The sequence below is a fragment of the Abramis brama genome (assembly GCF_963993115.1).
Source record: "Abramis brama genome assembly, chromosome: 8".
Lineage (NCBI taxonomy): Eukaryota > Metazoa > Chordata > Actinopteri > Cypriniformes > Leuciscidae > Abramis > Abramis brama.
The window spans coordinates 39,127,224-39,141,248 of NC_139970.1; the positions used below are offsets into that span (position 1 = coordinate 39,127,224).

The 14,025-nt window shown below is 37.4% G+C and overlaps 1 protein-coding gene across 1 annotated transcript; it reads right to left on the reverse strand.

Moving 5' to 3' along the window:
- Window positions 1–468: 468 nt before the first annotated feature.
- gjc4b (gap junction protein gamma 4b) lies at window positions 469–10,695 on the reverse strand. Its single transcript, XM_084122523.1, has 3 exons — window positions 10,473–10,695; window positions 1,904–3,062; window positions 469–1,694 (listed from the first exon to the last, which is right to left on the reverse strand). Exons 2-3 carry the CDS (start codon window positions 3,030–3,032, stop codon window positions 1,681–1,683), a joined length of 1,143 nt encoding a protein of 380 aa, XP_083978649.1. The 5' UTR covers window positions 3,033–3,062; window positions 10,473–10,695; the 3' UTR covers window positions 469–1,680.
- Window positions 10,696–14,025: the final 3,330 nt, after the last annotated feature.

The window sequence follows — 14,025 nt, forward strand, 5'->3', positions numbered from 1 at the left end:
TCAGTACTACATTAAACTACAATATATTATGTTGAATATAATGTATAATAATGGGGGAATATTAGTGGGTCCTGATAATGCTTATGTTAAGTCTTATGTTACCAGTAAAAAATGGCCTACATTATTTTAAATATATCTAGCCAGTGACAGAGATCAAGCATATTCGTCTAAAATAAAATAATTCTGTATTTTCAGGTTCAGAATCATGCATATATTTATTCTGGTGTCACCATTGTCCAAGCCTATTCATTTACACCCACAATGTTATATCAAATTTAGCATTTAATCAACAGTACATTTTTTCTTAACCTTTTATTATGTGTCTTGGAGTATCGCAATAATACCGTATCGTGAGTTCAGTATCGTGATATGTATCGAATCGTGAAATTAGGGTATCGTTACACCCCTAATCTATATCTATATCTAACTATATAAGAAGCACAGAAAAAATTAACAATGACACATGAATGCAGTTTTTAGACCAAAGGTTTATTTTGGCATATTACAAAATACATTTTTACAAAACCTTACAAAAACATTAGAAAAATGTAAAAAATTGAGATGCTGGGAAAAAGTATCAAAAGATGGAAAACCTGGCTGTTAACAGACATGGGTCGATTATACTCCAAGATTCAAGATGACATTGCATTGGTACCATGTATAAAACTTTAGGCTTTATGGCTTTCCTTATTGCTATTCACTGTAAACTGCATTTGGACCAACTTACGGTTTGCATTTGCATAAAAGGAGGCAAAGAGATACACTAATCTGAACAGAAACTATTCAGAGAAAGGATGAAAGTGAAAACCAATGAAATGAAACGCTCTTTATTAGTGCTTTCAAATGTGTAAAGATAATCTCTGAAAACTGAGTTTGCCTCTCTAACAGTTGGTCAAATTAAACAAAAGCCAAAGAAAACCAAATTAACTTAAAGCCTTACAAAATGTGAAAAACTGAAATGATAGTCTACGGAGAAGCTTCCTCAAGATAAGAGGGCTATCAAAATACTATTCATTTACATCTAAAGCACACAATATGCAAATAAAATATCAAAAGCATCTTTGTAGATCAATAATTGATTCACAAGTATTCAAGCATTTTCCAGGTTTCCATTTTGTTCATTACAGACATACACTAATTGTGGTCCACTACTCAAAACACAGCACTATTCTAAATAACTACACTACATTTCTGACGTGGCTTTATACTGGCTCATCCATCTCTTTTTGGAATGGCAAAGGTAATATGTAAACTCCAGTTTAAGGCATTTTTGAGATGTAACCCTTGGCACTTCATTAGAAGTGTGGTAAACAAATGGAAGAACCACTGATTTCTTTTTCCTATGAAAAAAAAAAAAAGAAGAAAAGAGGGAGAGATAAGAGTATCAGGCAGACTGGCTGATGTCAAGTATAACTGGCTGGTGAGATGCTGCTTCTGAGATTTTTGACTCGACGTTCACTTGCCATAATACTGCACAACACATTATCACAGATTCACCAGTGTGCATACAGACACAGGTTCCACTCAGTCTCACGATGCTTCACACAATGTTCAGCAGCCAAACAAAAAAATACACAATACACACATACAGACTCTTTTCACTTTCCAAGATGAGCAATTCCAACCCCAGTTGGGCCGCTTCGTTGAACAGGAAAGCAGTTGATAGTCTCTGAGTCTCAATCAAGCACGGATCCCTATGAGAGAGAGAGATATAAGACAAAATAGAATTAAAACACGTACACATCTTAATTCTAAGTATATAACAACATTAATCTCCATTTGCAGACTTTTCTTAAAAAAAAAAAAAAATTATATATAAATTATATTTCTTTTCAACAAATTAAAAATACAAACTATAACAGTAAGCTATTGTGAAAAAATAAAATTCACTTTTCTGTCTTACCTTTTTCACATGTGCTCCCTTGCTTCTCCTGAGCGAAGTTGAGTCTGTTTTGCTCGACAGCGGTGCCGTTGGACTCTGGGCTGCTGCTGCGTAAAGGACTGTTCTCACCGTTCTGATAGGCCATATCTAGATGCTGCTGGGCCAGTTTCAGGTGTTTACGCAGGCGGTCCATTTCTCGCGATGACGACTCATCACCAAAAGACTCTCGACAAGAGTCCAAGTTATACTCCGGTTTGATTCCCATGGACAGCTTGTCTTTTTTCAGGGCAGTGTGGTACCCTGGTGGGGCAGTGGGCACCTGTCTGCATATGGCACCACGTTGGCGTGAAACGCTTTGTTGGCGCGCGCGTCGCCGGAAAGCATCACGGATTCCACTGAGGCCCAAATGAAGAATCTCCAGCACCGTGAGAGACAAGCAGAGACAGCTCACGGCATACATGATCAGCAGGAAGATCGTTTTTTCCGTGGGACGTGACACAAAGCAGTCCACCGTGTGCGGACAGGGGCTGCGAGTGCACACGTACGAGGGGGCGACCTCAAAACCATACAGGATATACTGGCCGAAGAGAAAGCCCATCTCAAAAACAATCCGTGCCAAAAGCTGCAGGATGTACACCTTCATGAGCCCATCGCGCTTTATTCTCCGTCGTCCATCGTGTTTAGGGGATGGTTTCTCTGCCGCTTTCTCTTTCTCTGGCAGGATCTCCTCCGTCATCATGGGGTCTTCCTCGCCATTGTCCTCAGCCTCCTCATAATCACGGTTGGCTCCGCGGTTGATCATGGGCATGCGTTTCCTGTTCCTCGGCCTGTACTCGTCATCATGCATGCGAGCGATCTTGTGCATAGCAAAGCCCAGGTACATAATAGTAGGAGTTGTGATTAGAATGATCTGAAAAATCCAGAACCGGACATGAGAGAGCGGTGCAAATGCATCATAGCAGACGTTCTCGCAACCAGGTTGCTGGGTGTTACACGTGAATTTGCTCTGTTCATCGTAGTATATTGATTCGCCGCCCACAACAGTCAACACAATGCGGAAGATGATGAATAACGTAAGCCAGATCTTGCCCACAAAGGTGGAGTGGTTGGAGATTTCATCCAACAGCCGTGTAAGAAAGCTCCAGCTCATGGTGCTCCGAGAAGAACGGCTGTCTCAGTCCTGCATGAGAACAAGACATTAACTCTTAGTAATTGAAAACAGCATCAAAACTAGAACTTTAAAAAAAAATTATACATTACATCCAATGATAAACATGTCATGAAAATAGCATACCTTCCTATAACATGACTGACAAAAGCTGTATCACTAATGAGAGGAAATTAAGTGCTAATTCAATAGTAAGAATGAATTAAATGGTAAACATCAGGAACAAAGCAAATGTATAATTTCCCAAGGATTCTAGAGACAATGAAGTCTGTTAAAGGTGCCTTCCTCCATCAGGAAAAGTTGAAAGTTCACGTGAGCACATGAGCCTGGATTAACCAGCTAGATCCTCTAGATGGAGCTAAAATGTTACTTTTCTAACAAGCTCTTTCACAGAAACACCAAGTCCACTAAGACTAAGTAAATTAAAAAATACAAAAAACTCACTTAACATTAAATAATTTAATAACTACATTTAAACCATTTAATAAAAAAAGAGGCATTTTAATAACTATAATTATAACAATGAACTTTTGCTCTTAAATGAAGAAACATTTAAGATTAAATGTGATAAAACATTTAAAGTTTGATGCTAAAATTCACCTCACTTTGTATACAGGCCTTCAATTAACTCCAAAATAAAACAAATTAACCTTAATTAAATTTGAATAACATGGATTTAAAAAAGGCAAAAAAACTAAAGTAAAGTAAAACATACTTTAAATATATCATTTGAAGGAGGTATTTACCACCTTAGTGTTAACTGACCTCTAGTGTGTAACACCTACTTGTCAGCAAATACAGCGGTGGTTCCCAAACTTTTTAGATTGGCAAACCCTCTGAGGCATTTCCACTTGAGCCCCTCTCACACAGAGATTCCGGAAAATACACGGATAATGTGTCCCGGGATTTGTCCCGGGATCGTTTGATTTTGGTTCATTCATAATGCCAGTGATTTTCCTGAATCTGTGAGTGCGTTCACACACATACCGTAAAGACATGTGATGTTGGGATGTGACGTGTAACTTACGCGTCGAAAACATGTACATTAACGCATCGCGTACCGTTCCACAAAGCTGGCGAACCATCTTAGCTTCAGCGCGGATAGTAAGGAGCTCCCTGGTCTCTGCTTCATTCCAGTTTGCAGACATTTTTTTGTTTGTTCTTTGTTAATGACGAACACAAACTTTCTTCAAAGAACAACAGAGTCGCGCGATGGCACGCGCGTCATCGCTACGACACCTCTTACGGCATTGGTCCTGGCTTTTGTTCACACAGGGCGCGTTCCAGGACTGTTCCCGGCAATGTTACTAGGTCCACATCCTGGCAATCAATCCCGGGACGTGTTTGCATTCACACAGAAGGCACTAGCAATTTTACAGCAATTTCCCGGGATCAACGCGCTGTGTGAAAGGGGCTTTAGACTGCAGTCACACCTTTTCCATTAAGAGACGATATTTGCCCCCTTAAATTGATTTTGAGGTACATTTTTAACCTTTATAAAAGACCCTAGTAAATGCATGTCATGTTTTGTCAAATTCTGAAAATTCCACTAAATTATTAATATAATAAAGCAATAAATTGAATCAAATTTCAATCAGTATCAACAAAAGCCATCTTTGCACTGGCACAAGCTGCATTTAGACTCATTTACACAGTATAATGCTGCCTCAGAGGTGCCCTGAACGCAATTACAATGGCATACTGTTATGAGATATTTGAAATAAAAAATAATGGTAAAAACAAAGTGATACTTTTAAATTAAACTAAACTTTGCACGCAACCTACCAAATGCACGCTGCTTGGATGGATGCAGTCAGTGTCGACTGCAAAAGATGAGGCAATTTTTACAATTTTCCCGTTTTTACACTAGATGCTGCATTTTTTCTGTTAGAAATACATGCTTTGGTGTTAATGTTATTTTAGGCTGGGGTAGAATTAAATGAATGCCAAAACTCAGCATTTTGTTTGTCACCTCATGTTTCCCCAGGGGTATGTGTACCCCTGTTTGGGAACCACTGAAATAAAGCATGGGTCTTATGTAGACCTCAGACTCAGAAAGAAATTGCTTTTCCCATTTTGGACAACCAAAGGCCTGTGGAATTGGCAGCTCTAACAATGTAAATTCGAAACAGGCAACCAGTTGAAAATGGTTTGGTCACAAACTGGAGTAGAGCTACTTTAAGAGAGGATGGGGTCATCCACAGGTCTAATCAAACTGTGCAATCCTCACCGGCTACATCAAGTAAACAAAAGACGCTTCAGGCATGGCGGTGACTTGATTTTTCCACTTGTTTGTGAATTTACCAAAACATCTGTTAAGACACTCTGGGGTTCTCACCATTATTGGTCATTGATTTTCTACAACATTGTTCTTGATTACTGGATGTGGATTTTAAAAATTAAGCACTACATAATTTATAAGTTTATACATTTATAGATTTTACTTGTTATACTTTACAATGCTGCACTATAGAAATGTCTCCAAGACGACCCCACCCCACCTCAAAAACATAAAAAAAAATAAAAAAATACTAACAATTTATAGGAACTGGTGGCCAATAACCACATGTTGCCAATAGCCACAACTTCTTTCCAAGGGTTTATTAGAGACAGTTGCATAAGTGAGGGCCACGCTGTTGTGGTAGAGAACAGAGATTAAGAGTGCCATTTAAAGGCATCAAATCACTGTAATTTGTACTAAGTACAAAGGGGTCATATCCAATTGCCAGCAGAACAACAACCGTGTGGTTGTCGTTTTGAACATTCCACAGCTGGTGCTCAGTTGGCCCTCAAATTACACTTTAGCAGGGCCCCAAAAAGGCTCTACACACTACACTCATAACACACCTAGTTTTGAGATCTTATAAAGGTGTGATCTTACAACAGAGTGCATGCAATTTTACATGCCACATAAACATTAGACAATGACTTTAATATATCTGATATAAAAATGTGTATATAATTTTGAAACAAAAGTACACAATCGGTATGGTAAGGTTTTTCTAAAGACTAGCAGAACTTAAAAGGCTGTACAAGTAGTAAAAAAAAAAAAAAAAAAAAAAAAAAAACTGTATTCAGGCAGTCCCTGACTCAACTTTTCTAGATGACTACTGCTCATTTAAGCCATTAGTTGGGCGTTTATATTATTCATTTAATTACTTAAATATATACTTAGGGAGTGACATCGGAAAATGGTTTCATAAAAATGGCTGAGAAAAAATATTATATGTAACATTGTAAGAAATACTAAACCATGATAATGAGCATTTAAAATGTAAATTAAGCTCAAGCGCACGCAAAAAGCTTGCAGCAAAACTAATGATTATGAATGTTGAAAAAAACAACAACTGTCTGAACATTAACAATTCATTAATAAACTAGTGATTTCTGAGTAAGTGCCGGCTGCAAAGATGAAGTTGATGATGCTGGCTTGTCATCTCCACAGATGGACGTGCATTTAGAGAGAAATGCACATTAAGTTAATGTCATGCAGTAAGTGTGGGATAGGCTTGCTGTGATAGTCTGTGTCATCGGTGTTCAGCCGAAACACTGGTCACATCACATGCCCACTGCGGCGGCAACGCTCTCCGTCATTTAGATTTTTTATAGTAATAAAAATAATTTACTTCAGTTAGAGAACAGACACTCCAGTTAAAAACTGATGGCGTCTTCTCAATTCAACGTGAGCCGAACAAGAGTCGCAGTACAGATCAGCCATTGACAAGATAGTGTGTCTTATGAGAAAACGCTTCCCTGCCATTGACGAGATTTTACAGCTCTCTGTGTTATCACTGTTATAAAGTAGGGGGCGCTATTACTGATCTCCTGAATGAGTACAGCATCTCCAGATCAAAACAGGCAAAGAAGCAGCAGAAAGGATCTACATGAAACGGTGCTCAAAACTACACAACAGGATTTCTTGTCATCTGTCGTCGTCTTGTCTTAACAACGCTCATACTACACAACACAATCCCGATGGTGCCATTTAGTATAAAATAATTATGATCAAATTGTTGCCTTGCATTCATGTACATGAAGGTGCATGATATCATTAGAGCAGTTTATCATATTGTCTCATACTGATTTGGCCACGATTCAAGGGTTTTGTCACAGACCTTGGAAATCTGTCTGTGACAGCAAAATCCAGCCGAAAGATGTGTAGTGTGTAGGGGTGGAAAGGATCGCAGTTGATCCGTACGGACCAGGCCCCACGGTTCTGCACGCATGTGATTCGCGGATTAACTGCTAAATTTGACCATCATAGAGTGAAAGTTTATAATTTGGACATGTTATGTCTTGCCAATTTACACATTCAAACTATTTTAAATGTAGAAGCGTCGAAAATCGGTACTCGCACGTGATCTGTGCGCACAGTCGCACACACTCGCTGCGCGCGCAGAGAGAGAGCTTGAGAGGCACGCTTCAGACAGCTTTGACATATGAAACTATAGTTAATTTCTATAGTGAACAAATAGTGTTATTTTACACTTGGGCTTAATTATTGATTTCTGTACCTGAATACTATAGACTTTGTAACTTTGTTATTTAGTATTCATCTCTGCTTGTAATGTGTGTATTTGTTCTTATTTTATTACTGACCGTTCACTTGTTTTAAATAATGTGTGAACTTTATCAGTTAGGCTGAAAGTTACCCAGCACAGATTATTAATTAATGCAGCACAGACTGTTTGATAACTTTATTCAATTTCTGTATATGTCCTACCTGTTAGACAGGAAGGGCACAGGTAAAAATGATATGCAAGTTGCTATTTCATGCATACTGAGTTTTTTACACTGTTAAAGAGTTGGATTCCCATGCTAAACATGGACAAAGTTTCAAAAATTAAGTTGTACGTTTGATGGAGTATTTCCGTGCCAAAAATACTCCTTCCGGTTTGTCACAAGTTTCGGAAAGTTTTTTTCGAGTATGGGCATGTGTGACGTCAGATGGGGCGGAATTTCCTTATACGGGTCCTAAGGGCACTTCTCCCGGAAGGGCGCGCGTGCACCTGTAGACCAGAGCGAGAGAGCGAAAGCAGTACGCACATCAAAGCGCTGTGCTCGGCTTTAAGGAAGTATTTGCCGGATTTGCAGATATAATGCTTAAGGATGATGGAGCAGTCCCAACGATAAAGGTTCACGGTCGTGCGTTGGAACCGCAGGCGGTGAGTAAAACTCCTTCAAATGTCTGTGTGTTGTTAGCTATCGGCGCGTAAGCACACGGCACGCCTCCAGCCGCTCGTTTTTTTCCGGAAAGACTCGGTACAGCCTATCTTTCTTTTATAAATATAATAAAACTAAAGACTTTTTGGAGATATGAAGGATGCAATACTACTCTATAGGTACTCAAGATTAACATGAGATTGACTGAAACTGAGTGTTTCACCCCCCCTTTAAATATATATTCATTGAAAGTCAAATCGAATCGAATTGAGAGCTTGCGAATCGAAATTGAATTGTAACATCTGAATCGATACCCATCCATATTTATATTTATATATATATACAATTTTGCTGGTCTGATAAATGATCCAATCCGTGGCTCAAAAATCATAAATGATCCGTACCATGATTTTTGTGATATGTTCCACCACTAGTAGTGTGAGCCTGCCTTAAGCCTACTCTCATCGACTAACATTTAGTCGACCATTAGTGGGCAGCCCTAGTAATTAACTTAAGTCATTCCAAATCTGTACTTCTTTGGAACAAAAGATATTATTTTGAAGAATTAACAACATTGGCCCACACTGATTTTAGTCATTTCACACTGAACTTAGAAAAAAAAAAAAAAAAAAAAACTTCTGTGTCCCAAGTCCCATAGCTATATCTTTGGAATGACGTTAATGGGAGAACCATCCCTTTAAGTTGTTAAAAGATTGGGAGACCCTCAGCAATACCTCAAACCTAACCCTGACCTCCTCTTCAGTCAAGCAACTCCACACAGAGCAACCATTACCACGTCAGACATTAACTTCGAGAGAGAACAGAGTGGCTTTGTGGAGACATCTGAGAAAGAAGTTATCGTTCCCATCCAGATTCCTTCAGCTCTGGTGGAAGGACAGGAGGCTGGTACTTAAAAACAACATCTCAGTTTCAAAGACACTTAAAAGCACTTTGAAGCAGCCAGACTTACCTGGCCCTTGAAAATGAAATGATCAAATGATAGCCACAAACATGCATTCGGTGTAAAATGAATTTCTCCCATGCTTGTCTTTTTCAGTTTCAAAATAAATCACATCACTTCCCCAACACCAAAAGAAATTCACAGAACATGAGCTTATAAAGCAATGTGGCAGGATGAAGGGTAACTTTGGCTTTTAAACCGTGGCTTTTAGTGTAATATTCTTGATCAAATAAACAAAGTTTTAAAACAAACACTTTAACTGTCCTTATATGATAGGGTTAGCAGAGAAGTATATAATTAAAGGCCAGTGTAAACCTATGTCCATAAAAAGATCGGTCCATAAACGGTTTGATATATAAAACCAATATTTTAATTTTTTTTCTAATCAGTAATTTAACCTTTAAGATCAACAAATGAGTAGATTTAAACCTAACAACATAAAAGTAGGCTAACTTATTAAACAATTAGCCTACGTCATAAATTGCATTTAAACTTTAAATAACCATTCACTTTCAGGAAAGAAATGATTTAAGCAAATACATTTGCATAAAAAATATAGTCTAAAGATAGTTTTTAAAGTTTGTAGTTTAATTTATGCCATGAAAAAGTAGTAGGCTACAACAACTATTGAGTTACAACTATTTCAGTGTAGCCTATCGGTTAAGGGGCAAGAGCAAGATGCAAAATAATCTGTATCTTGTCTTTTATTTGATAAAAATCGACCGATAAGACATCATTAAATACTTAGCATATTGTTTTGAGGATTCTACTGAGAAAATTGTTCGAAATATTTGTATCTCGTCCAACGCAACGTGTCGATGTGAACGCGCGAATGGTGGCGCGCTTTACCTGAGGTGAATCTTTTTCTCCTCTCGAAGCAAGTACAAAAAAATCCAACATCCCTAAAAAAACAGCGTGGCGGTTCAACGCCACTTACAGAAGAACGTGATGCCGACTTAATATCGACCACAGAGATATTTCATCGTACAGTTACGAAAGGTTTGTTTGTTATCCATCCACATTTCCAAGAAAAATCCCATCCAGCTGTGCTTAAGTTTACTATTGTTCTCCGCCTGACGCAAGAAAGACGCGACAGTTCCTTATAAAACAACTTAAAGGCACTAGTTAAACACTAATTGTCTTGTTATTTGAAAAATACGCGTATAAACTTCTCACAAAGCAACCGATAAATCAGATAACTAGTTATTTTGCTGTGTGTGGGCAAGATGTCACCAAAAATCCGTTGGCCGAGCCACTGTCGAATTTCAGTCAATTGAAAAGCGGGGGAAAAAACATACCTCGTTGAGTAGATTTCCACACTTTTCCTCAGCTAATGTTACGTCCTTCGAAAGAGTTTGTAGGAGAGCATGAAATATCACCACATCTCAGCTATCTTTGACGAAAAAGCCACACTCTTTATTAACCCATTCGGAGTATGGCTGGATGTGAGTCCTCCCCTCACGCCGTCGTCGGGGTTCATATAGAGTAGGACAAAGGCCCCCGAAAAAATGCGCTGGTCCCGCCTTCGTCTGGGCACCCCACCCCCTTTCAAGATTTGAGTATGAAATTTGTCTGATTATGCTTTCCACGATTTTTTTTTTTTGATTTTTTATATCTCACACCCACTATCACATCCTTGATTTGCATCCCATCACATATTTGGATAAATGTAAAAAAATAAATAAATACAATTAACAAATTCCACAATTACTGCAGAGCCCCTAACTGGGTATGGTGAAGGAAAAAAAAATATGAGATGGAGGAAAAAATATTTGGCTGCATCCGAAATCACATACTTCCCTACTATATAGTAAGTGAAAAACAGTATAATAAAAGAGTAGGCAAAAAATACGCATGACCTACTTCTTCCGCAGAGATTCTGAAGTGTGCATACAATGGACATTTTACTATCCCATGGGGCCATGGGAGAGGATTTATGAATGGCAGTGACGCAATGTAACTAACGCTGGTTGGTCACATGATAATGACAACACGGTGAATGCAGTAGCCTACGTCTAGATAACATTTACACACTATAAAGGAGTGTAGAATAGAACATACTTTTTTTAGCGGTCATGAAGTAATTACTTATAAGTAAGTACCTACTTATTTCGGACGCAGCTTCTGTCGATGCTTTTGTGTTCTCACTTATTGCGTTTTGCGTTCCACCGCAAAACTTTGCGTTCTGCAGAGAAACTGCGTTTGCTCGGAAAGAGCTCAAAAGCGAACGCAAAGTTTCTCGGGAGAACGCAAATGTTTTGCAAGTAAATGGAAAGTTTCCCTTTAGGGGCTCCGTACATTACAGTGACAGAAATTTGTTTGGCAATATAATTTTTCTTTTTTTTTCAGTTCCTGGTTCATGAGGGAATTTTATTCTAATCATAAAGTCATATCCATGAATTGATACTGAAGTATTGATACTTTCAATATTAATGTTGTAAGATTGATCATTATGCTAATATCAGTTATAAGTGTTTTGTTTGTTTAAACTAACGATTTTATTAGCCTATTTATTTAGCATGAAAATGTATGTAGGCCTATATCATAAAACGTAAAGTGACAAAACTTGACTTTTATGAGGTGGCAGTTTTGTATTTTTAACAGATCGTACAAATAACATTGTGCGAATTAGCCACGAATTTGCCGAAACGTAAAATAGTTACAAATTGCCATAAGAGTGTGTTGAGTATTCAGATTATTTTTGATAATCAAATTAAGGAACTACCTTGATTAAAATGTTTACATGACTTGGGCAAATATCTTTTTTTGTGTTTCATAGAAGAAAGGAAGTCAAACAGGTTTGGAATGATGCAAGGGTGAGTTAATGAATACAAAATTTTTATTTTATCCCATCAATCGCAGTACTGTCTTAATCACATTACAAGGGTGTGTCAACATAGCCAGTATGACTATATATTTTACAGGTCTTAACTGTGTCAGTGTTTAAAAATTAGTCATTGAAAAACCCAAATTGTTTGACAAATTTTCTGTTGCTTGGTATGTTTATTTCAATGAACCATTGTTAATAAGTGTTTTTTTTTTATTTTTTTTTTTTTTTTTACGAGATTGCATGCAGTATTTTATGTCATTCTTCCTTTTTCCTCTTAAGTTTTACCGTTGATGTAATTTTACATTTTTGCTTCCTTCTTCACTTTGGCACTGACAATAAACAAAACTGAAAAGATAAATCTAGACAATCAATCATTCCTGTTTCAATGTGATACTTTTTCCGTCAGTTTGTTATGTGATGACAATGATTATGGAACAACTTACTCATCCCACTATTCATTTTCTCAATGCATGTTATGTACAAGCAAGACATTTACTGTCAATCCTTACAAACAAGTTTGGATTGGGAAGGGACTAAAGTCCTATTCTAAGAGCTATTTAATCCATTTTTGGTTGATTTTTTTATATTTATTTAATACATTTCATTGTCAGTGAATCCCTGTTTATAAAAAGGAAGGATGAAAAGAAATATCTTTAAAAGCATTGCCTGAATGCAACGTGTCATTGTATGTAACCAACAGCTTTCCCTTTTCCTGCCGAGGATAGTGCTCGGAAGTTGTTGTTATTGAAGATCTTTCCTCCATTGCATTTTCCACAGGATAAGGCTTTAAGGGGGGCTTCCCTTTCTGAGTTCTGGGTATGTTTTTAACATATCAACACATATTCAATACTACCAAGTGTGATTTGATAGACTTATAGTTGCCTGTAATCTTCAACTAAAACTTTAAACAGTGCACCCAACTTTCGAAGACTTTGGATAAACCAGCTGTGGCTTCTGGCAGCATTAACCACCACCAATCAGATGAACAAATACAGACAATTTACATTTGTAAGGCAATGTGAATGTTTGTTTAATGCATTTTTTCATCTTTATCTTTGCAGAAAAACTACAGAAATATATTTAAAACACATAAAAACTCAGACTTAATACTTTTTATCCCAGTGCCATACCAACAGAATGACTGAGACTGAGCTAATTGCTCATCACAAACTAACAACATTCAAGAAATAATTATCCCTAAACAAAATGTCAAGCCTTTTATTGAGCCTTTGTCATAATACTCTCTACGCTATATGCATCCGTTTCTGTTAACTATAGACCAGCAGTAATTTCATAGAAGATTCTTTGGCTCAGGGTCCTTTTTTCTTTTGCCAGAGCAATTTAGAAATCTATTTCAAATAAGTCTCTTATAGTGCTGGGTCATAGAAGAATCTGATAGCCTGCCAGTCAGATAAATGCAACTGTCTAATGTGGTTTGTTTCATGGTATTTTTTACTGCTAACCACAGCACTTTTGACAATAAAACAAACTTCCATATTCGAAACATGTGCGGATCTAATCACTTGCATCCTAAAGTGAACCTCCACTGCAGTTTTTCCCAGAGGTTGGTTATTATTTAATAAACACAAATGGCCTAAAACACCTTAAGTTGCAGTCGCCATTCAATGCTAGTAATTAACTTATGCCATAAACATACACACAGTTGTTAGAGCTTAATTTACAGTTCTGCAGGGAAGTGAAATAGGTGCCAACTGCCGTAATGTTTACCACCTGTGTTGTTAAGCCTAATTTGTGCTTCACCAACTACTGCTTACTTTACTGTAACATAAAATACTTTTACAGGTCCCTCAGTCTTACACCTGTATTTTTTCTGATTTGAAAATTTCGTATTTTCTTCTTAAAATAAGAATTTTTTTTTTTTTTTTAAGTAATCCACTCCTGAATTATTGAGTGTTTTATGTTGTGTTTTTAGTGCTGTTCACTTTGACAATGTGATTGTAATTGAAGTTGCTTTTATTTTTTTCAGTGGAACACAAGGATACATTTTGAAGAACCCTTTG

Excerpts from the sequence above, each read along its gene's own strand:
- gjc4b (XM_084122523.1), bottom strand. The coding sequence starts at position 3,032 with ATGAGCTGGAGCTTTCTTACACGGCTGTTGGATGAAATCTCCAACCAC.